The sequence below is a fragment of the Typopeltis vanoorti genome, chromosome 12 (assembly GCF_054136105.1).
Source record: "Typopeltis vanoorti isolate ZY-2024b chromosome 12, IOZ_Tvanoo_1.0, whole genome shotgun sequence".
Lineage (NCBI taxonomy): Eukaryota > Metazoa > Arthropoda > Arachnida > Uropygi > Thelyphonidae > Typopeltis > Typopeltis vanoorti.
In genome coordinates, this window is record NC_143560.1 from 66,504,633 (window position 1) to 66,531,355 (window position 26,723).

General features: G+C 34.2%; 1 protein-coding gene across 5 annotated transcripts in view; it reads right to left on the reverse strand.

Moving 5' to 3' along the window:
- LOC150100851 (WD repeat-containing protein 46) overlaps window positions 1-26,723 on the reverse strand; it is a 240,227-nt gene that overhangs the window by 115,469 nt on the left and 98,035 nt on the right. For all 5 annotated transcript variants that reach the window (XM_090401124.1, XM_090401126.1, XM_090401123.1 and 2 more), the window contains 2 exons: window positions 21,265-21,352; window positions 10,430-10,491 (listed from right to left, as the gene is read on the reverse strand). In XM_090401124.1, the coding sequence (XP_090257250.1) occupies window positions 10,430-10,491; window positions 21,265-21,352 (150 nt within the window). The remainder of the gene's footprint in view (window positions 1-10,429; window positions 10,492-21,264; window positions 21,353-26,723) is intronic.

Sequence of the window (26,723 nt, forward strand, 5' to 3'; positions counted from 1 at the left end):
AGCATAGACTGTGGTATCTATGATTTTACACCCACAATGGCTGATAACATTCATTTGGATGTGGCTAGTATTCTAACAAAATCCAAGCTTCACAAGAATAACATTCCATCTAAAGAAATATCAGTACTTAAAAAGTTATACAGGAATTAACAAATTATTGTAACTAAAGTCGATAAGGGAAATGTGTTATTATGAACCAGGATTACAACAGAAAAATAAATCAGCTTCTTAAAGAGTCCTCTAATTATCAGATCATGGATCAGGATCCTACAAAAATCCCAAAAGAAAAAAAAAAGTGTATAAATTATTTTTTAAAAAAAAGTTATATTTTGGACCAAACAATTTACCAAAAAACTCAAACCTTATCATGTCGAACCATTCTGAACATATGGGACCCCTAAAATTCACAAACCTAATACCTCTCCCTCATCCTATAGTAGACAGCCCACCTACAAACTGGCTAATTATCCAAATCACTTTTCCTCCCTTATAGGCAACTCTTTCTCATCTATTAAAAGCTCCCAACACTTTAAAACATTAATAAAAATCTTACTTTAACCATGCGGAGATCGAGGTCAAAAAAATTGCAGTGTAGGTCGCGTGTATCTGAGATACATTCATTATTGGTATGTGCTAAAATGCGATAAAACTTTAAAAAAAAGCACTGCAAATATAATACATGATGGTTTATTTATTTTCAGTTACAATCTAGAAATTATTGAACAAAGAAACAAAGGAAAAAAACAACTAAACCAATACTATACTGACATCGGAGTTTGCGGTATCTCTCAAATACAATTTACTATCAAATATCACTTTCACTTTTGCATTCGACTATCATTCTCATCATTGGACTCAAGTAACATTCGCTGAATCTCTTCAACATCTGATGATTATCCAATTGATATATTTTTCCAGCCATTTGCAACAGTAAATAAATAAATAAAAACTAAACCAATACTATGCTGACATTGGAGTTTGTGGTATCTCTCAGATACAATTTACTATCAAATATCGCACACCTTTACATAACACCTGTTAAACCAAAACTGACCACAAAAACAGTGTGAAATATCACTCATAATATATGCATGTGCAGCTAGTCATGACCTCCAAGCAATAGACTGGATATGTGTAAGAATATTTATATTAAACAATTTGTTTGTATCTGTCAGATCAGCAGCGACCTCTGCAGGGTTAATAAATTCTGAAAACATGATCAGTTTCAATATAACTTCACTATTCACTAATGTACCTTTGATATAGACCCTTAACCTCATTAATCCACATTTCCTTCCTAACATAAATGAATTATTTAGAATCACCATATATATATATAGGTTATTTGTTATAGAAAGGAAAAATATACAAACAGCTGGAAGAGACAGCTATGGGTTCCCCCTCTTTCTCCTTCCTCTAGCTAATTTCCATATGAAACATTTTGAAAACCAAGCAGACAAACTTAAACCAATAGTTTGGTTGCATTATGTTGATGATGTGTTTGCTGTTTGGCAGTTAAGTTTGAACACATGCGTGACAATGCGTGCATGTGTTTAGAAACTTCAGTCAGTATCATGGATATGTGTTGTATGCACACGCGTTACATGATTTTTCGCGTATTGTAGTTCCGTTAAACTGAGTGAGTTGATTAAGTTTTTCCATATATCCTTCAGTATGGCACCCTGATTTCTGTTGAGGTTGTTACTTATTCTTAATACCACTGCCACCTCCTTGAAAATTCTGTAACCGTAATTATCATCTAAGTATGGCATAGAGCTATTTTCCCAGTCAATTGCATGGTTGGAAGTTGAAAAGTGATGTGCTAAGCCTGAGGAGACTGTCCTGTTGTGATTGACATCCCCAACATGCTCCTTCTCTCTGATTTCCAGGCTTCTTGAAGTTTGCCCAATATATGAAAGACTGCACGTACATGGAATTCTATACACACCTGGATATTTGAAAAATGGTACATTGTCTTTAGGAGATCTTAATACTTGTCTGATGGTAGTAGTTGGCTTAAATACCACTCTGATGTTGTGAGATTTTAACATTCTCGCTAATCTTGAAGAGACTGAATCTACATAAGGGATGACTACTGTTGAAGCATACTGGGCGACTGTTCCTTGTTGAGGTTGTCTTTATAAAGGAATTTGTTGATGATGTTTTGAGGAAAACCATTCTGCGATAGTGTTATAGCAATTTGAGAAAGTTCTGTCTGTACCTCTTCTTTGTCTGAAATAAACTTTTTGGCTCTATTCCGTAACATGTAAATGATGCTATGTTTTTGTGATCTGTGATGATTAAAAGAATAATGTAAATAACATCCAGTGTCTGTAGGTTTTCTGTATATGGAAAGTTTAAAATTATTCTCCTGCCTTTTCACCAGTATGTCTAGGAAGGGGAGTTGTCTGTTTTTTTCAACTTCTAGAGTAAATTTAATTTTGTTGTGAAGTGAGTTTATTCTCTCTAAAAACACCTGTAGGTTTTCATGTTTCCATTCCAAATGATGAAAATATCATCAACGTATCTCCACCATATAGATGGTTTAGGCGTAATTTTGGTAAAAATTTCATTTTCAAACTTTTTCATGAATAGGTCTGCACAAGGTGGTGACAGTGGGCTACATATTGCTAAGTCTTCCAATTGTTGGTAAACTGTGTTATTTACTTTGAAGAAATTTGATTTAAGGCAGTGATTGAAAAACTGTGTAATGTCTGTAGGGGAGATCTTTAATAATGTTAATGACCTCCTCCACTGGAACATTCGTAAATAAGGATACTACATCTAGGCTGGCTATTATGTCCATCTGCGATGTCTTAACGTACTTCAGTTTCTCTACAAATTGTTGAGAGTTCTTAATATAGGACTCTGTTTGTCTTATTTTTCCTTTTAGTAAGTTGGCAAGGTGTTTAGCCAATAGGTATGTAGGGGCAGATCTGTCATCCACAATCAGACGTAGTGGAACATTTTCTTTATGCACTTTGGGTGCACCATAAAGGTGAGGAGCTAATGTTGCTAAACCAGTTTAGTAGAAACATAGTTTAGTGCAATGTGATAGGCACATTGCACTAAACTATGTAATTGAGGAAAACAATTTAAATCGTAACTGACATCAGAACTAATGTCGTTACATGGCTAGCAGACTACTTCGTAGCTAATGCTGATTCTAAAAAATAGTCTCTCTCAGACCTATGATTTCTGTGTAATATAGATGTTTTCTCTCCATCTGATCTTATATACAAGATTTACATCCAGATGTAAATTTTGTGTTCTTCGAGGGGCTTTATACAGTCCAGGATGTTCAAGAGAATGCAATTGATCTTCAGGAGAATGTATGAATTATATTTAGTAATGATCAGGAATTCATGCCCCCTGTCAATGCACATTCTTTAAATGAAACTTCTTCTCTAGAATTTTATTTGCTTCAGTCTGAACCTGTATTGGACTCCTGTTACCATTGATCACTTAAGAATATTATTTCTAAGAAATCAATGATATCAGAATTTCATTGTTTCCCTTGTAAATAATTATATTAAACAAGTCTTTTGTCAACAGTTGTGTTTTCCAGCAGGTACTTAGCAAGTTAATCCTATGGAGAATGTCAAGGTGTCCTCTTGTCAAAGAAGGAAAAGAGAATATGCTTATATGCAGGATATATATATGCAAAATGGAGGTGCATCAATAAAATTAATATTGGAAAGAGAAGTTAATCAGAAATCTTCCAATCACTTTTTAGATTTTGCAGCATTTTGGAGACAAGTATTCTCTGCTTTACGCAACATTTTGGAGGCAAGTATTCTCTGTTTCACCATCTATATTTCAGCCTAATAGCTTTGATTGTTCTCCAGTGTTTCCAGATTGTCTTGATTATGTGATTAATCAATCAGAAATTAAAGCTGCCTTTCCAGAAAATTCCTCTTCTCCTGGTCCTGATGGTTTTACTGCACGTACATGAGGAATATTCTTCAATTAAGTTGAAGAATATTCCTCTCATGAACCTACAGGACATGTTGAATCTTCTCTTGTTTATTAATCATATTTCTCCATTGCTTAAAAAGTCAAGGACCATTTTCATCTTTAAAAAATCAAAGTCTACTCATATGTCTCAATACAGACCTATTACTATAGCTCCCATATTTCTTAAACTATTCTCCAAAATATTGTTAGAGTTTTTACAAAAGATATTTCCTCATATGTTAAGCAAAAAGCCTTCATTCCTGCTGATGAATGTGCCAAAAATATCATCATATTAGCCACCTTAATTTCTGAAGCTCGTTGATTGTGAATTCCACTTATGATTGCATTCCTGATTTACAGAAAGCTTTTGGCAGCATATCCCATACTGTTATTCTTGAAGCACTTTCAAGGATTGGTTGTCCTGTTCTTTTTAAAGATTATGTTTGTGAGTTATATAGTAAGTCATCCATTACAATTAGTATTGGAAATAAAGCATCGTTTATTCCTTCTGTACATGGCATTAGACAAGATCCCGCCTCATCATCATCATTTATCTTTAATATTGTTGTTGATGGCTTCCTTTCATCTATGCCACCATATCCTATCCTTCTCGTCCGTCCTAGGACGCGTTGAGTCCCCTCCTAATGAGGGGCTACTGGCTTGTTAATGCAGCTGGTTTGCCGCTCCTCTGCTGCATTCCCTAATGACGATATTCGTGACTGTATCCGTGTATGTTCACGGGCTGGCTTGCCTGCTTGCAGGATGAAAAAAAACCGAGATAAACTGAGGAGAAAAACCCTGCTGTCCACGCCCAAGACCAGCTAACTTGGCTATGGCTGAGGAAGATCCTTGAGCTCCTTACATCATCGACAGGAATTGAACTTAGGACACTCCTTCCCAAGGCATATGGTTGCGAAGCGCATAGCCACTAGGCTAACCTCTCAGACATGCCACCATATATTGGTTTTAATTTGAATGGATGCCAAATAAATGCGATGGCATTTGCAGATGATTTGATGCTTGTTGCTGAAACTAAGATGGGTCTTCAGGAGTTAGACTATACTGCTCAATATTTTATTCCCAGAGGTCTTGCTATTAATGAAGACAAGCCTTTTACCATCAGGTCATGACTGGAAAATGAAACTCCAAGATTACATCTTTAATGTTTCCAGCCACCTTCTTAAACCTACTGGTATTGTAGACAAGTGGCAGTACTTGGGATTAATGTTTTCAGCTGCTGGACGATGACATTGGTTGAGTCAACTTTCAATATTTCTGGATAAGCTTCATAAAGTCCATCGAAGTCTTATCTCATCTCATCTTCTTTATGCCTTCTTTTACCTTGCAGTGTCTAGGGTTTATTAATCGTTGGACCTCAAACCATTCACAGGATAAGGTGGTTAGCCCCATGCCCCGGTGTATCCTATGTCCTGTAGTGTTGAGTTCTCAAGGCCGGTTTGCCTGCTTTGTGGGATGAAAAACCCAGGATAAACTGGGAGAAAAAACCAGTAGAGTTTCTACTGTACAGTAAAAACTCTACTGATTTTTACAGTACAGTAAAATCTAATGTAAAATGTTAGCCTTAGCCATAGCCAAGTTAACCGTGGATAAGCCTGGCTAACTTGGCTATGGCTGAGGAAGATCCTTCAGCTCCTCACATCGCTGACGGGAATCGAACCTAGGACACTCCTTCCACAGGCATATGGTTGTGAAGCGCACAGCCACTAGGCTAACTGCGTAGACTTGAAGCCTTATTGCATTATTAAATGCAATACTGAGGCTAAATTATTCCAGGTATTATTTCTGGAAAAATTTAGGTTACATTTTAGGTTTTGTTTTAGATTACTAAATTATTCCATTCTTTAGTATTAGGAAAACCAACTTTGACTAGCCTGAATAGATTAGATAAACAAGTACATCAAGCAGTTAGATCTTGCCTGCGACTACCACATGATGTTCCATTTGCTTATCCTCATACAGCCATTAAATCTGATGGATTGGGGATTCCTGCAATGAGATGGATTGTTCCTCACATATAATATCTAAGGTTAAATAAACTCCAACATTCATCTTTTACCATAGCTGCCTTTAGAACTCCTTTGATTCAACAAGAATTAACTTAAACACTACGTTGGACTTTTGATAATGGAATGCATATTGTTTCTAACTTTCTAACTAATTGTCTCTTCCTTTCTAATTGAAAGGAAGAGATGGGAAGACTTCTATATATCTTGCTGTCGACAGGAAGTCCTTTAGTGGTACAGAGAGGGTTCTGTCTCGACATCTTTGGGTCCATGAAGGAACAAGAATGTTTTGCTTGGATGGGATTATATAGATCTAGTCAGGGCTAGGATAAATGCCTTTTCTACCAAGACTCATAAGCTTGTGGTAGGCATAATATAGTTACTACATGTAATAATGCTAGATATGGGTTCAGAGACTTACATATATCTCAATGTTGCTTTAGAGCTCATAACATTAGAGTTAAAAGACATGATGCAATATGTGCCATCATAAAGAACTGACTAGAACACAAAGGAAGGTTGGTCAGAAAGGAGCCAAATATCAGGACTGAGGTAGGCATAAGAAAGCCTGGTATCGAAAAATCTTTTGGTATCGAAGAGATGCTAGTGTTCTAGTTCTGGATATTGAAGTCTGTGGATTGAACTGAGACCTTGATTAGATAAATGAAGATATGATAAATTATTGTGGTTCTAATGTAACATCTTCACAAATACCACACAATACTAAGCCCAATCACGTGGGTGACTCTAAAGTCCTATCTAGGTGGAGCATCCTCTAAGAATGGTTGTAGGTGGCCTGGAATGTAAGATGGGATCTCTGATGATAAGTGTTTCCCAAATCTTAGGAAGTTTACTAATAATTTCACTGAGAATATCACTTATTCTCAGTGAAATATCAGTGACTGAATGTCACAATGTAACACTTAATGCAACCATATTTATTAAGATTTGTCACAATGCGACACTTAATGCAACCATATTTATTAAGATTTGGTTGATTTCTGAGAGCTGCTGCTGATTCTAAAAATAACCTCTCTTTTTTGAATTTGTTGTGGTGGAGCATGGTGGTTTTTTTCCATGTGATTCTGTGGGTTGTATCTAAGACATGGTCAGCCAGGCCTGACTGACCATAGTCGTGGTTGCAGATGTAAGAACTTGTGTTCCTCCAGGTGGATGGTTGTTGATCTGCCTGTTTGTCCAAAGTATGCCAGCTTGCAGGAACAGGGTACTTTATAAACTCCAGGCACAGAGAGGAGGGAGCCGATCTTATGTAGAATAGAACGGAATAAAATTAAATTTTGTTTTAACCCTTTCTGAGTGCTGTATACAATCCATTAAGCCTCCAACATGATGTCCTCACAGCACTTAAGCCTCTACACACGGATTGTGCTTCTAATCCAGGTATTAAAAAACTTTGTTTAGAGCAGGCCTGCACAACTTGATTGTCTTTGAGGGCCAAACCCAACTTGGACCACCTGACCAAGGACAGATCACTTCAGACCTTGAACTTAGACTAGTCCACTGCAGCTAAACTTAAGTAAATTTGTTAGTAGGTCTACAGTAAATATTAATTAATATGCATATTTAAATTTTTTAGGGAGTTAAAATTATAATCAAAATTATTTACAAACAGATACAGCTGCAAAATTTCTCAATAAAAACCATTTAAACATAAACACCAAGTTTACTAATAATTTCACTGAGAATATCACTTATTCTCAGTGAAATATCAGTGACTGAATGTCACAATGTGACACATTGCATTTGTTTGTTGCCAGTATTTTATCAAAGTTTGGTGTCATGTTTGAACTGGTCGTTCTTAATATGGACTCTGAATTGATATCACTTAAAGATGAACACTGTTTGGTTTTGTTCAAGTTCATGACCGAAAATGTTTGTTCACAAGTATATGTGCTCCCAAACATACAAAATGCCTGGTAGGCAGTATCCAACAAACTTTTAAATTTATCCTGATCCAGAATAGAATAAAACTCTTGTAAAGTACTCTTCCTGTGCTTGACCCGATAGTTTTCAGAACACCGGAGATCAATAACTTCCATCTAGAGTTCGACAGGTAGATTTCCTGCTTCGACAGAAAATGGATCCACAATCACTTTTATGCAGACTTCATCTTCATTACTCAATGGCATTCTTTTCTGAAACTCCTCACTTAGAAGTGATATGTGCTTCTTATATTTTCCACCCACCACTGAATGATATTCTGATGGAATATTCTGTCAACAAGTTAAGAAATGTGACATATCCCCCTTAGCAAGTTGATTTTCAAACAAACTTAATTTCATTTTGAATGCCTTTATAAGAGACATTAACTGAAAAACAAACTCATTTTTTCCTTGAAACTGTAAGTTAAGGTCATTCAGGTGACCCAAAATGTCACACAAGAAAAATAAATCTTGATTCCATTCTTCATCCATAATTTCTGAGAATTTTTCCATATCTTCTTGAGATTCCAAAAATAGAGTACAATCTGACGTCTCAGATTGTACTCTTTCGGCACAGCGATAGATTCCCGGCAAACAATGCACACTATTTTGTCCTTAAACAGCGTAAAAAAATATTTGTTTGTCCACTCAGGGTTAAATGCTCGATGTTCCGAATCTATTTTATGCTTTTTACTTAAGCTCATTGTGTCAAGATTGACAAAATTAATTACAAAAAAATAATGATGAAAAACTCACAATAATGCAGGTTATGATAACAGTTATGTAATGTATTGCTCCAGCTACAACCAACCACTACACTGCCAAAGCCAGTCAAGGCATGGCCAACTTTGTGTAATACGATTCATTCTCGTTCGTAGACATCAAGTCGTTATCACCAAGATGTAACTTTGAATTTCCCCGCAGCGACACTAGCGACAAAACTGTGAAGCGATTGAATTAATTTGTTATTAAATATGACAGTGCGAATAACTCCAAATGCAATTTATTGTCGAGTTGAAAGAAACATGATTGTGACATTAATCGCATGATGTAAACATGCAGAGTCTTAGTAAAAATTTAATTCAATGCTAGGAAAAAATTGTCTAATTTCATATTCCCCGTATGATTAAATAATTTCAATCAGGCAGACGGGCCAAAATAAATAGCATTGTGGGCCGTATGTTGTGCAGAGGAATATAGCTTGCTACTGATTTTTTTGCTATAACCATCTCAAATAGAGACGTAGGGTATAAAGTCCTATAATTCATCAGCATTGTAAGACTTTATGCATCAGCGAATGATGAACAGGAAACTTAGGGAAACTGTTGGTTAGGCTCGACGTATTTATAAAGCATTCATCAACATACGTACATACAGTTGATGTGTGCTAGTTATTGCCTTAGCATTAGGGTACCTAGGGTACCCTAATGCTAAGGCAATAACATGCTAAGTCAAGTTATTGACTTAGCATGTGGCGTGCATGTGCATACAGTTGATGTGTGCTAGTTATTGCCTTAGCATTAGGGTACCACAACGTGAAGAATTAAAAATAAAAAAAGCTAATGGAATGAAAGTTTTGAAAGTGGCATGGACATCATATTTGCAGAGAACTTTGGCTATTTTTTCTAAAGTATCCTTAACATATGACAATGGGAATAGTTTTGCTGTGATCCTATGTGTCGGGTGTAGGAGGGATGCTTGCAGTACTTTATCTGTTTTATATGGGCTGCAGCCATTGACTATAAAAGGCGTTGCGAAGGTTCCTGAGTTCAATTTCAACTTTTCAACACAGCTTTGGCTCTTTGTGGATGCCATACCATTGGGAAGGGTGGTAGTGGTGGTGGTGGTGTGATTGTCAGGTAAACAATGAGCATCATGATAATATCTGTAACATTCCACCATAATGATGTCCCATCCTTTTTTTTTTTTTATTATTATTATTTTTGGATTAAGTGAATGGGGAAAGAAAGGTAACATAATATAAAAAAGAAAATATAATAAGCTACACAAATGGTAGCTTATTATATTTTCATATAATAATAAAAGATAATAAAGATGTCAGATAATACTGTTATGTTACTGTATATTAAAATCCTTTTCTTTTTAATATAAGCACGTGAAAAGTAGCTGCTATAAATTTTATTAAGAATAAAAAAGTAACTTAATGTGGCTACAGTATTTGTTAAATCCTGTACAACTGCTACCTACATAAACGCAATAACAAGTACATGAAGCAGCATACCACTTTTGATCTCTGCCGGCTTTAGTTCAGCTTATGATTCTTTTTCTCCCCACCCTAGTCGGATTATTCCAGTTATCTAACTTAATAATTAGAATTCAGTAATTAATAATTATATGAAATTCCTTACATGGATACCACTTATCTAATAAATGTTTATATGATTTCTATTGCAAACATCTGGAATTTTTTATTAATTATGAAAATTATGTTAAATATTACATTAAATCCAGAAGAATATAAGTTGTTTTTGTTTATATACTTACCTCCCATCTCTAGAGTAATTCATCCTATAAGGTCCAAATTGGGTTAGCTCAAGATCAAATCTCTGCAGCAAAAATTAAATTGCAAAATATGTATTTAATAGAACTACTATACAAATATTTGTGAAATAAAAATTTTTGTGATATAATAAATGATACCAAACAATGCATCATATTTTCCATATTTTTTAATAGTGACTAATACTATGATATATACTTTGAAAGTGCTACTTTCATATTTTGGATAAACAGGTCATTAGATAGAAAAGAGACTTGGCAAATAGCAATGATATATCTACCACAGGAAATCATATAAGTTGGATATGATGGAAAGATATACCTGATTCAATGAAGAAATTTTTACTATGAATGTTTGTTTAAAAAAGAGAGTGCTGAAGCTCTAATTTTGTTTGGGAGATTTTAATACTTAAAAGTAAATATTTTCTTTTATTTTAAAATACATTTATATCTGTAATATTATTATTTAATTTTAAGTTCACCCTTGTTGAAACATTCAAGATGAATAGTATTTTATTTTCACATGAAAATGTTTTTTTTTTATGATCAATAAAACTTGTTTTCACATCTTTTGTTTATGTGTTTTGCAGTAATAATTATGCCAGAAGTATCTTTGAAAAGCAAAACTTGTGCCTAACTTTGTCAGGCTTAAATTCTGCTTAAACTGAAAAATGACACTAATTAGTCAACAATAGATCTAATTGTCAATAAGAGGTCAGTATTGGAAGCCTGAAGTGCTTGTATATTTAATCTAGAGCAGGGTTAAAAATAAATAAAAAATGATTTTAAAAAAATCCTTAGCTTATCCACAGTACTATGTACTACAGGTTTACAACCTTCCATTGGTGGAAAATGCATTAAAAAAATTTAAATAAAGATTAAGCGATATAATTTCTTGTCAAGTATTTCTGAATTATTAAACTCTTGACCTACCTATTAATCATACTAATGTACATTAGTTTAACAGCCTTTCAATTGTTTTATGTGAACCTTGCCCACAAAAGGTGTTAAACTATAGTACATTAGTATTATTAACATGGGTAGGTCAAGAGTTTGATAATTCAGAAATCCTATTCCACTTCAATTCTCCAGTAAGCAAACTGTTGGCCTCGCATTATCATCTAACACCTGATATGCACTACCCTCGGGCAGATAAAGAGGATATTATGATAGTACTACATGAAAAGTTTAAATCATTACTAACTTCCCCAAACAATTTTCCTCCAAATTAATTTGTTGACTGTCAGGACTCCAATATCATCAGATCTTATGTTTTGGTCTTCTAAGGTAGTACTTCTTATATCAATCCACCCACATCTTGGGATCTTCCTCTGTTTTTTGTTGTTGTAGTTTTCCGTTGCCATCCTAGCAAATTGACTAGAACTATTAATAGTCTGTGTTAAATAAATATCCTCGGATATCATAGAAATTCCTTCTATGCTAACTGAGAATACTTAAATTGTATTCTTTATATCAGATCTTGAATGATCCTCATGTATCATTTAAGATCTGATATAAGGAACACAACCTACTTCCCATCTAAAGTTAAAGATCAATATTTGAATGGGAAATATAAAATGATTGTTTTTAACATCACTTTGTTATTTATAAACATTCCTTCAGCCAACATATTACATCTCAATTTCTTGATGATACAGCTTATATGACTTTGTAATCCACTCAGGCTATTTCTCATGAAGAAATAAAATCTATAAATCCTTTCTTTTTATCCCTGTTCAATTATCATTCAGAGCATTGAAAATAGCATATCTCTGATTCCATCCAGCCCCACTTGTCAGCATATTATCCAGTCCCACTCTTCGCAATGAAGAGCGAGACTGGATGAAATCAGAGAGACAAATCATCCTCAGAAACAGTGATTAAAACTTTACTACATATAAATTATACACTGCTCCTAAGAAATTTTACTCCAAGAAAAAAAGGATATAGTTCGCCCACCGATTAGAGGTCCCTCGACACTTCTGCGCATGTCAGAAAAAGGAGAATCCATTCTGATAATAGGATAATCAATCTGTCTTCTGGGATGTGTTTGTTTATTATTACAGGTCAGAAAATTTAGCTTTTCTTTTACGAATATTGTAGTTTTTAAAGTGTAACTATTTTGCTTGTATAACAGTTGGAAAAATGTACGTAGAGTATTAACAAAATTAAAAAAGGTATAGCATAAAACAAAAATTTAACTAAGTTTATTTTTTAAGAAAGATTTCTATAAAATAAAAATAATTATACAGAAAAACAGAAATTATTTCAAATGAACTTAGATATTCTAAACTTGCAGTTGAGAGAACTGAGACACTTTAATGTTCTAAACTGATTAATTATTTATGACTTGTTGTGACTCTTTTAGCAAACCCATGCAAAAAAAGGTTGGAAAAAATACCATTATCAAATCCTTTTAATCTTCAGGGTCACCTGAATCGGTGTCCGAATCGCCATCACTTTCACTTAAACTGATCACCAAAGGTTCGCATAATTCTTCGATAATTCTGTCTCTGTCCCAATATATATTTTCCAATGAAGTGACATGAAAGCAATATTTTCCCCAGTTTTGAACTGTAATACTTTCAATCGCCTGTTCTGAAAGCTTAAAAAGTTTCGACATGTCGATATCTCCAGTTACGTTGAGATGGCAAATGAAACTTTTCACTTCTGCTCAAACATACTCAATAGCATTAATATTGCAATGATATGGTGGTAGTCTCAAAGCTAGAAATCCATGCTCTTTGAGCATCGTGTTGAATTTATATAGTTTAGTTGTGGGCGAGTTTCTTTTGAACCAAATTAAGCAATTCAATTTTTCGCATATCTGGGGAATGAGAAATGTTATTTGCAGAGAGCCAATCCATAAAAACTTGCTTCTTATTAGGCCAATTTGGAACTTTATTTAATCGAATAGAGTGATATGAAGCATTATCAATTATAACAACAGCATTTTTAGGAAGGTTTGGAATCAGCTTTTCTTCTGCCCACTATTCGAAGATCATAGAATTCATTTGCCTATGGTAATTGGCTTTCTATAGTAAGTTTGAATTTGGTAAAAAAAAACCATTTCTCCACCTGCACACACAATTATTATGCGACGCGTGGCATTTCCAGTTTGTAGCACTCCACATTCTTCTTTAGACTGCCAACATTTTCCATAAGTTAAATTACTATCAATCTAAGTTTCATCTAGATACACAATCGGTCTTTTCTCCTCCCTGAAACGTCTTATTGCTCTCAAATACTGCGTTCTAGATAAAACAATGTCACTTCGCCCCATGATAAGTTTCCTTTTATTCTGGGACTTTTTAAAACAAAATCCAATTTCACGAAGTATTTTCCTTAAAGTTTCTCTTTTCCAAGGAAAATTAATTTTTTCTTTAAGCACAGGAATCAATTTCGGAACAGTTGACACTCTTTTCTCGACCACGTAAAATTTGTGAATAGTTCTTCTTATAACGTCTACATCAAAATCATTCGAAGCTATGGTTTCGATGGTTTTCTTTACTCTGGCGGTTTTTTTAGGAGATTTAAATTTTGGCTTACCTTCACCTTTTGATTCCCTACAAATTCTTTTAACAGTCGACCCCGATAAGCCCACAATTGCACTTGCATGTTTTATGACTTGAGAAAGGGGAACAAGGAGACGATTCTTTTTCGCAGAATGTCAGCACATTATTCAATATTCTTTTGCAAGAGCTACTGAACGTTTAACAACATAACTTGTTGACTGTACAGGATCCATCATACAAATTAATAATAAAAAAATAATGCAAAAAAGCGACAACAAAAATCAAGCTAGTACTAGTACAGCGACAGACAAGAAAGCACGTGATTTCGCATATTGGCGACCAATTCATACATCCTTCATTTCTTTCTCCCCTTCAGCATGAATCGACTATTCTTGGCAAAATGCCAAGGAGAGATCCATAAACGGTAGGCAAACTATAAAAGAATTCAGAATATTTGAAAGAAATCAGAAATCGAAAGAAATAAAGTAATAAATGCAAATACAAGTAAAAAACGTTCCAAACCTCAACAAATTTGGGTGCATGAGACTGCCCCAAATTTGGGAGACTTACATCATGAGAACTTCAGCCCAATGGCCAAGACAACCCAATTAGCCCACTAGGGGGGCACCATTAGAACTTTAGGAACAATATTAGTTTCTTGCCTTCTTCCATATTTGGGTTTTTTTAGTGCCTGCGTGCACATACCATATCTGTATGTTCCTGAAGATGGCAACGTGATGTTGCCAAAATATTGAAGGTATTCGTTAAAGTTTCCTTTAATTAATATCTGTTTTATATGTTGTAAATTCCTTAAGTTAATTACTAGTTATATATGACCAACGTATAAGCCTTGCTACAAGAAAAGAAGTGGATAATATCAAAAGTACCATGTGAGGAACAGTTAGCTGAATCAAGATAGTGATTCAACAAGTTATTGACCAGTAACTTGTTGAATCACTATCTTATAGATTAAAAGTATATATGCAGATTTCTAAAATACTTAAAAAACGTGAGCAATGTTGAATCCAGCATGGATCAAATTTTTTTAAGTACAAACAAACCAGTTCATGCAAACTTCATACAACCAGTGAACAATCAACCCTCTTACTTTCAGTTAAAGAATAAATTATCTCTCTCAGTTAATCATACATCTTCCAAGTGCCTTGTTCTTCTGATCTTTTCTATTACAAACAAAAATTTTTAAAAATATAAACACATAATAGAATTCAGAGTATTTGAAAGAAATCAGAAATCGAATAAAATCATACTGAAAGTCACTAGTAAATAAATTAGCATGTTCCCTTAAAGAATACAAAGAAAAATGCTGAAAAACAAATAAAATAGGCATCATGTGGAAAATAAGTGCAATCTTAAGTACACTAACACATCCTGTCCACCATTACTGAACCGCTGTTGCGGCATCATTCATACAGTCACAAGTAACAGAAAATAGAATGTATGATATATTATGGTATGAAGCAAACAGCTAATGGGCATGAGAAAAAGAATAGATAAAGAGAGAGATATTCATGACTTATTTTTCATGGTATTAACAACACCACAAACACTTTTATCAACAAAGATGTTTTATTAACGCTTATATTTCGCTGATTTTCAACTCAGCATCATCAGAGCACAACACACTTGTAAACGCGACAGTGAGTGAGTGAAACAATATAATTGCAAAAGACAAAAGATCTAAAGTCCTATTTTATATTATATTGTTTCATTCACTCACTGTCACGTTTACAAGTGTGTCGTGCTCTGATGATGCAGAGTTGAAAATCAGTGAAATATAAGTGTTAATAAAACATCTTTGTTGATAAAAGTGTTTGTGGTGTTGTTAATACCATGAAAAATAAGTCATGAATAACCATCAACACCTAAGCTTATCTGTTAGAAAGAGAGAGATAGTTTAAAAAAAAAAGTTATAGGAGAAAGGAAAAGGGGAGTTATAATTAATTCCTTTAAAAAAAAGAAAGAAAACAATTAATGAGAATGAAGTTAATTTATCTTCAAAGTTACGAATTTTGCTTGATGATTGGAAAGAAATCGATTCTCTGTTTATGGTACTGATAACTGTCAAGTAAAAATTCAGGAATATTTCAACATAGTTGTATTCTATTTCACTGCTGGATAGTTCAAGTTTATGAAATAAACTATTAATGCTTTTGGCACCTACTTAAATAGAAACTGAATATGTTTGCAGTCAGACATATTCAGCTAAAGATACAGGTATGAATTGTCGATTTCTTGTGTAACTGTGGGCAGAGGGATTTGTTGCTATTTCCTTTAGAGAACTCCCATTAAAAAAAAAAAAAAAAAAAAAAAAAAAAGAAACTTAAGGATCAATGAGGAATATGTATTTTGAGCTTCAAGAACAAAATTAGCCAAATTTTCCTACTAATTTCTTTTGTCTCTTTGATCCTTTGACCAAATATATACCTTCTGAACCTTGTGAATTAATGTTAGAAAACACCTGACCCAATGTGTTTAGAATTCAAATGTGTGTGTACACATTTGTCACAATAGTTTTAATATAATTTTTAAATTTTATATGTTGTTGATATATATATTTAATATAATTTTTATTTTACATGTTGTTTACACACACACACACCCACACACACACTTTGTTAATAAAATACATAAGAAAAAAGAAAGACATAGTTTTCAATTATGTATCACAGTGACACATAAAATATATAGTCCCAGAGATAGAACTTGTAAAATTAGGGGAAATGATGCTTATATGATAGATGACTTAGCACATAACAAGATTAGCCATATTTAATCATAAACACATAACAAGCCAAATATGTTAAGAGGATATATTAAGTTGTGCAAGTAGATACCAAAGAAAAAGTCACTTTGTGAATGCCCCATAGATGCTTTCCAGATGTGCTTTTGTGTAGATCACTAGGCCATGTCTATCATCAGGTTTATCAGTAAGAAGCCTGTAGCCAGGAATGATAATATTTTCTTGTGAGGTGTGGTGAGTTACTTGTAGCACAACAAGAAGACTTCTTTGTGACTGCTAAGGATATTATTTAGTATCTCTGATTTTGATCTAGTAAATCTCTCAACATTCAGCTGGAGGATAATCAGGCAATTCCAGATGTTGTTTTTATGGATTTTTAAGATGATTGATGGAAATAAAAAGGGAAATAAAACTGAATGTGAGAATTACAGATGTATTTCCCTACTGAGTGTTCCTGGCAAGATCTATGCAAGTATACTAGAGAAACGGTTGAGAAGAATTGTGGAGGAAAAGCTTGGTGAAGAACAAGCTGGATTCAGGCCAAATAGAGGCTGTCAGGATCAGATCTTCACTTTACGACAAATAGTCGAGAAAGCATGGGAATATAACAAAGATCTGTATTTAAGTTTTGTCGATTTGGAAAAGGCATATGACAAGGTGCCAAGAGAGAAGCTATTCAATACGCTGCAGTTATATGGTGTCGATGGGGCATTATATCAAGCAATACTTAGTCTTTATTTGAGTTGTAAGTCAGCAGTTAGAATTGAAGGAAGTACAGGAAGATGGTTTAATGTTAAATCTGGTGTGAGACAAGGATGTACATTATCCCCTCTGTTATTCATTATCTATATGGATCACATTATGAAGGAAAGTGGTATTAAACCTGATATCAAAATTGAAGATGTTAATGTCAGCGCTTTGCTTTATGCGGATGATGTTATACTTCTAAATAAATCCGCTACAAGTCTGCAGGATTCTCTGACTAAATTCAATTGCTGTTGTAATAGATATGGTATGAAGGTCAGCAATAAAAAGACAAAGACAATGAAAATAGAGAGAATCATTGAAAATGTCAACTGTGTTGTGAATGGAGAACCTGTGGAACAAGTAAAACATTTCAGCTACTTAGGCACGATTTTTACTGAAGATGGTAAATTAAATATAGAAATAGACAACAGAATCAGCAAAACTGGTATGGTGGGAAGTCAATTGAATAAATTCATATGGAATAAGAGAGAAATTAGTCGGAACACTAAATTAGCTGTATACAAGACAGTGTTCAAACCAGTTTTAACTTATGGATCTGAGAGCTGGGTCAGAAGTAAAACACTTGACCAAAGACTAGAGACTGCAGATATGAGAGTCCTGAGAAAGATTAGAGGCGTGAACAGATGGCATCAATGGCAATATCATATTAAAAATGAGGATATTAGGAAAGAACTGTGGTATGGTCACTTAAATAGAATGGGAGAGGAAAGATTAGCAAAACAAGTGTTCTCTGCCAAGTTGGCAGGAAAAGAACCCAGAGGAAGACCAAGATATAGGTGGATTGATACAGTACAAAGTGCCTTAGACGATAGAAATATAAGATCTGATAATGTTGGAGTCTTGACAAGTAACAGACTGATCTGGAGGAAAATTGTAGATAGGAAGTTAGTAATTATGTATATTTTTCATGTAGTACTGTCATATCCTGTACACCCCTTGAGGGTACATGGCAGGAATTTGATGATGATGATGATGATATGATTTGGCGACTGCAGTGAACTTTTTTTTTTTTAAACATAATCCTCTGCCTAAACTATGGATGTGAACCTTGTTGACCTGGGCAACATTCAAACTAGAGTGTGTGCTCATTTCTTGTAGTGTCCAGGATACCACTGTTGTCATTCCTGTCATTGTTGTCTTTGGACTCCAAGGTAGGTAGGTTATTAGTCAGAAGTTGCTACTTCCTAGCAAGGGTACAGTGCAAACTATCATCAATCGCTGAAATAGAGGCCATTCCTGAAATGGAGCGAACAGCCGTGCAGCTGCACCTTACCTGGAGACAGTTGCTGTGGTTGATCTGTGGATACCTCCCCAGGACATGCCTATTTAATAGGATACAATATTACATTGTCGTCTTAGGGTTCTGTGGCATTTTGATTTGAGAGCCAATCTGTGAGCCACTCCACCACCCTGCAATGACAAACAAATACCTGATCATAAATCCAAATGTCAAGATTCCAGGATTTAATCTATCTTGATACCTCTGGAGCCAGCTAAACAGATTTAGGACTGGTCGGTCAAGACTGCTGTGCCCACTTACTACATCTGTGGGGAATTTCAGACTCTTTTGTATATGTGTAGTCTGTGCAGACTATGCATCATATCAGTGATGACTGTCCCACTTACTCCCAAATAGTGCCATCAATTGGTTAACTGAACAGTCAATCTGTGTGTGTGTGTGTGTGTGTGTGTGTGTATGTGTGTGTGTGCACACATGCGTGTGAGTGTGAGAGAGAGAAAGAATATATTATAACCATAATATAAATATTATAAATAAGTAAATAATATTATCTCCTTAAAACTTAATGTTTTTATTTAAGTTTTAAGGAGATAATAACTTATATGTTTATAAGGAGACTTAGGACCACTGTTGGAATGTATTCTGCCCCAAGGCAAGCACTATTGTGCTATCCTTAAATTCATAAAATATATAAAATTAATTTTATATATTTTATGAATATATAAGAATCAAAGTATGCTGAGAGAATTTGAATAGGGATTAATAAAGCACTTAATGATATCGAATCTACGTTTTGTTTGGCTTCATCATCGGAATTAATTTTTTTCTTTGTTTTCATATTGTGTCTGCCCAGGAAAGGTCTCTTATAAATTTTGTATTATATATTTATTTATGATTTTTTCCCCAGTTTATCCTGGGGTTTTTCATCCCGCAAAGCAGGCAAACCGGCCTTGAGAACTCAACACTACAGGACATAGGATACAGCGGGGCATAGGGCTGATCACCTTATCCTGTGAATGGTTCCAGGTCCGATGATTAATAAACCACAAGGTAAAAGAGGGTAAAAGGAAGATGAGATCTATATTATACACCTCATCAGGAAATTACAGTGAAATAACAAATTAATGACTGAGCTGAACAACAAGAAAATCAACATTAATAGAGTATATTTGAAAAAGACTACTAACGTGTGCAATTCACTTTGAATTATGATGGTTAACAACATGATAAGTAGAGTTTCCAACATCTGAGTCAGCCAGGTTTTTCATGAAAGATAACCACAACTGATATAGGATCACACCCTGTTTCTTGTTATACTGATCTGGGTTTTGTTAACATTTCCAATGATTTTATGAATTATTATTATTACGTGACCTCTCCAAGGAGTCCAGCATCAAGGGAGGGAACCTACTCAACAACTCTCTGTCTCCACCACTCAATCCACCAACTATGGCAAACCGCACCATCTACACAAACGCCATCTACTGCCCAGCACTAGTATTTTCGCAGACAATCACAAACATAGCAGTATTCAAAACCACAGCCTTTTGGCTGGAGAACAGATATGCTAACCACTCAACCAACTAAGCCAGCTCTGAATGCTCTGACAAAAAACTGTAATCAATGCAAAATATTTGTGCATGCTACGACAGTAGCTGATTTGTCTTTGTATGCACTGGTAGTACTGACTCACGTTTTTTTGTTTTATCTCAGCCTATTTTATGTGTTCTAATGTAGGTATTTCTCCTGACCGCTTTATCTAGTCTGCATAGCAAATTCCAAAAATAGCCTATAATGATTACAATTCCTTTTTCAGAATATTCAAGAAGTGAATGAAAATATCAGAAAATCCAAATCAATGCAACAAGAAACAAGGCACGATCCTACATCAGGTCTGGACATCTTTCATCCAAACCTAGTGCACATAGCTCTCAGACGCTCTACTCCTCGCATCACTAGTCCTACCATGGTACAATGTGAAACACATGTGCAAAACAGTTAGACTTTTTCAAATATTCTGTGTTACTGTTACCATTAATCTGCTTTTTACTTAACCAAGTCATGGTAATTTTTTTTTATTTCACTCTCCTGGTGAAGTGTACTATAATGTATGTGAAACAAGCAGATACTTAAAATCAATAAAAATAACTCTTCAACAAACAGTTTTTATGTGGAACATATACTGGACTTAAAACATTCAACACATTACCCATCCACAGAAGTTTCAGAAGCAATTGATCAAGATAAGTAGCCTATATTTATAGCAGTAATTAATTATTACAAATATGACATCTTATCCTAACTCTGATTTAAAATGTCCTGGTGAAACCAAAATTGAAATGACTCAACAAATTGTAATAAAGATGTAAAAAATAGAAAATTTCATCAAAAATCAACTAGCATCACTTGTAGAGCCAGATTGATAGAATAAAGTTATTTAAGTGTATGCATTTCATAAAATACACAAAATATAGAATATATCAATAATCTAAAAAAAAAAATGTAATTAAACTAAGCTTTAGATTTGCTTTCTCACCTTAGTTGCACTCGTGATATCAACAGCATTTACTATTTGCATTTGATTTATCCGAAATGTTTCTTCACCTTCATCAGGCTCAATAAATCTAAAATTAAAGCACTAGTATCAATTTAATAATACAACACACATTTATAAAGAGATTTATAATAAATTAAGTAATATTTTATTCTGAAAATACAACTACTACATAAAATATAATAGTAAAGGTCATATAGAAATGTTGTATAAGAATATACAACATTTCTATATGACCAAAATCTTCTCTATCGTTTCTTCAGAATTTTTTATATTATTTTATTTATTTATTTTTTTATGAAGCCACCTTTTACCTTTATAAAATGTGACACCTCTGTAGCATGCTGAAAAATGTTTTGTATACAATGTTTGGCACTGAGTTTATCACACCATGCTCATATTATTGTTTCTTGCACTTCTCTTTTAATTCATGGTGCCTTCTTCCTTATTCTTCCACCCATCAAATGTCATCAATACTCAATATGAGTAAGGTATGGGTTGTTACCAGACCATGCACTCTACAGACATTCTTTTGCCTAGAGGAAGAAGCATAAAATGTTACTGGGAATGTGAAAATAATGTGCAGTTTTATTAGTAATCAGTGGCAGTATAATGCACTGCTTACCTCAATGACATGGTGCAGAGTTTCCCTGAAATACACAGTTTTCAAATGCACCAAATTATTCTCTTATGGCTGCCGAGCTTCTTTTTGGAAAGTTAGCATCCAGTTTTGAGTGTTCCTTGTAAGAAACATCTGATCAATCCCTTTGCACTTTAAATAAACTACCCAAGAAACAACTAATATGACTTATTTGAATTATAAATAGGCTTGATGAAAAACTTCAGCAGGTCTATATGTGACATACAGTTCCATTCAAGCTGTACAGATTAAGCTTTGACTCCATCTGAAAAAATTATTTTGCTCTACTGATCTGCAAAACCTTTTTTGAATTAATGGCCACTAATTAACATCTAATAGAAGCATTACTTGTTATTCCACCGACATTTCAGATCATTTGATACAGCCTTACAATTCTGTAGTGATAACTGCTTCACTTTTGCTCTGCCATTGCCTTGTCATGTCAAAAGCTGTCTGCACAATTCACTAATGTAATGCATTCCTATCATTAACTTTCTTTAAGTATACAATAACACTTTCACATGACCCCCAGATACAATAATCAAAATAGGTTGGGAGATCTCTGGCCAACCGTAAGGACTATCTCAACCAATTGTTACCGTTGAGATAGCAACAATTCAGATAACTAGAAGCCTATTAGAAAAAAGAGAATAGATCTCCATTGTGATGAAAATAGTTACACCCTCCAGAAGGTCAACAAAAGTAAAAGTATATTTTCCCTGAGAGTATTGTTGAACATGTATAGCCCAATTAATTAGTTCCAAAGTCCATGCCATACATTTACCAAAACACAAAACAATGGAAATTCATTTCAACTGTTGCATGAGGATTATCACCATCTCATAAATTCTCATATGAGTATTATTCGCTCCATCTTCAGGAAATGTTGCTTTGCACACAACAGGATTGTCAAGCACTCAACAACAAAAGTTCAAGAAATTCATAATCGGCATCATTTACATGAGCTGCAAATTATATGGATAGGAACACTCTTTGAGAAGCACCCTCTATAAAAATTCTTTTAGTAAATCCAAAGCATGTGGCTAATTAGTGAATGCCTGTTCCAAGAATACATTATATTACTTGAAGAACATTATTATGAACTTGGCACTTAACATCATATTTAGATACACTACTGTATGATCCAGTTTCCTGTATACATAGATTTATTTCAATAAACACTAGTCAGTTATGGATAATATGATCAGGAAGATGTTGTTAGTATTCCTGATAGCTGCTTTCACATTGCCAACTAAAACTATACACAAAGTGGATACCAGTATATTTCTCATTTAAAAACTTAGCCAGCATCATTTCAGTAAAAGCACACAGTCAACCAAACAGCACTGGTGAACTGTTTACAAGCTCCAACAATACCTCTGAGAATCATACTAGACTATGTAATCAGAGCAAATACATACACAGTCAGGAAGCGCTGCAGTTACTAGCAGTCAAATTGTAAAATGTCAATTGTAAAACATTTTACTTCCATTCACCAAATCTCTGCTGATGAAGTTCCTCAAAAAATGCTGATACTTTTTCTTGTTTAAAATTATTCAGGGAATCAATCACTGGAATTTGGAAGGTTGCTTCCAGGTCGCCATACATAGGCAACATTATTGAAGACAAAAAAAATCATTCATTCATCCATTTGTTTGTTTGTTTATTTATTTTATTTTTTATTTTTTGCATTTGCCTGGCTGGCTAAGAGTATGTGCAGCAGCTTGAAAAGTTTCATGGTGTTTCTAGAGCATGGATCCTAGAATATTTAATTCTCAGTTCATCTGTGATACTAAATTATAAGTTTACAGCTTTTCACAGATGGGACGAACACACACACCCTATTATTCAGGGCTTAAAAAAATTAATAAATTCCCCACTTATGCTACTCTTTCATCTTTTCTATAGAATTTAATTTTAAAAAGCAAAATGACTTTCTGTTTTTCGAAATTCTATAATAAAAAAATAATAATAATAATAATAAAATGTAGCTATTTATATTAAGCTGAACCAGAAAAATGCAAATTTACAAAAAAAAATCAACAAACCATTGCAGTGAACTCTACATTTTGTGGCAGAAACAACAAAGTTCTCACTTCTTGGATTGTACTTTTCTTAACAGAGAAGCCCTTTAACAGTGAGAAAACATCAAAGGCAGCAAGGGCTGTGTGCATCTGCATAAGCATACTTTTTTTAAAGAATTTGTGGATATTGTTTAATCAATAACTTTCTAGTAAACATTAAGAGCTAGTTACCAAATCTGGTATACAACTTCCTCTTATCATAACTTAAAATGGCTTAGAAGTTTTTTCATTCTAATAAGATTCAATTTTATTGGAATGCATAAGTTTACACATATTTTTTATTATGTGAATTTGGAATAAAAAATATGTAAGCAGAAATAATGATAAAACCCTGAAAAAATTTAGTTCAGAAGACTCTCACTATACCAAACTCATAAGGTACACTTTGTTATAGTTTTTGCATTACATCACATACCTATGGGGATTAGTCAGGACTTTTTTAGTAGTTTGCTGAGTGATTTTTTTATAGTGGTATTTGCTAAAGTGAGAATCAACTGTGTTTACATACTACTATCTTCAAGGAATGAACATTTTAATATCTATGCACTTTAAAAGGCTAAAAGAAATTTTTGCCTTTACCAAATATCCAGGTATACCTGAACAGTGGGCTACGTTGTTTTGCTTATGCTCAATAACTTGTGAAATCAGTAGCTTGAAAGGAAAAAAGAAACTTAGATTTATTACTAAAATTTTTCCAAATTTGATGTGATAAGTCACTCTTGCATTAAGCAAAAAGAGCAAAATTCATTTTGCTCTTTTTGCTTAATGATGAAAAGAAAATGTCAAATCAAAACCAAAAATAAATTTAAACAGATTTTCCAGTGATATCTCATTAGATGTCTCAGCTCTTCACATCATAAAAAATATTAGATATTATTTCATGATCAAGAATTTGACCTTCTGACTATATACAGGGTGTCCCAAAATTCACGCAAGAAGTAATTTTGATAGAAAACACAGATTTTTAATTAAAAATTGTAATTTCTTATTGATTCATGAAGTATACAGTATAGAGTTATGCATGGAATAGCATATCGGGTAAATGGCCTACACGGCTTTGCTGGCACATACGCACTCTTTTGTCGAAATTTTCCATGACCGTTTTGCATAAATGTGGCTGAATTTCATTGATACAGCGCTCAATTTCCTCCTTCAAGGCATGGGTGGTCGTGGGCTTGTTGGCATAAACCTTAGACTTCAAAAAACCCCAAAGAAAAAAGTCCAACGGCGTTAAGTCACATGATCTGGGCGGCCAATTCTGATCACCAAAACGGGAAATTACACGACCAGGAAATGACTCATGCAGTAATTGAATTGTTTCTCGGGCTGCATGGCACGTGGCACCGTCTTGTTGAAACCACATGTCGTCCACATCCATATCTTGCAATTTAGGCACAAAAAACTGGATTATCATGTCGTGATAGCGAGCACCATTAACTGTTATTGCCTTACCAGCCGCATTTTCGAAGAAGAATGGACCGATGATGCCTCCAGCCCAAAATCCGCACCAAACAGTGACACGTTGTGGATGCATTTGTTTCTCAACAATCACTCGTGGATTTTCTGAACCCCAAATGCGACAATTTTGTCGATTAATGAAGCCATCAAGATGAAAATGAGCCTCATCGCTGAAGATGATTTTGTTCGAAAAATAAGCATCCACTTGTTGTTCCATAATCCATTCAATGAACTCTCTTCGCTATGTGTGGTCAGTAGGCTTCAGTTCTTGAGTCAATTGAACTTTGTAAGCATAAAGATGCAAATCTTTCGTGAGAATACGCTGTAGAGAGCTTCTCGAAATACCCAATTCAAGACCACGGTGTCGAATTGATGTTCCTGGACTCTTAGCAACACTCTCACAAACTGCTTCGATGTTTTCTGTTGAACGGCTTGTTGAAGGACGGCCAGAGTGTATAAGATCACTTGATCCAGTTTCCTTGAATTTTTTAATTAATCTTTTCACAGTTGATGAAGTTAAATCACTATTCCGACCATATTTTGTACGAAAATTGCGAACTGTAGCTGCCAAACCTTCATTATTTTTAAAATATTGCTCAACAATGAAAATGTGTTGTTCTTTCATGTAGCGCTCCATTTTTAATAACCCTGAACTGTCAGCTGTCACGCTGTCTTTTTTTCCTCATTGGCAACACTTTACCGCACAAATGGCGCTAAATTTAAATCTTGCGTGAATTTTGGGACACCTTGTAGTATAGTCAGAAGTTTCATATGTTATTTCATATGATAACATGTGAAATTATGTTATTTATTGTAAAATATTAATACTTTCAAATTTGAGCATTTCTGGTCAAATATCACCCACACCATCTTCCTTTCCACATTTTAGATTTTTGATATTTTCTACCTCGAGTATGAATATGTATACTCATGACTGCATTCCTCTTGAATATTTTCTATTCACTGGCTGAGAGTTCACTTATGAAAAATACATTTCTCTGACATTTGATTTCCTTAGTACTGAATGAGAGTTTTTGCTCTCTTAAGGTTTCTGCCTAGTCTCTGAGGCTAGGCAGAAACCTTAAGAGAGCAAAAACTCTCACTTTGACAGTGCTCATGTCTTTTAAGTAGTGCAAGTGTTATGTCGTTGTTTTTCTTATTTTATATCTTCCCTTACGTCTTTCAATTGCTATTTTACTTCTTCAAATATCGGGCCTAATATACTTACATCTAGGATTGTTTCCTCTTCAGATACTGGC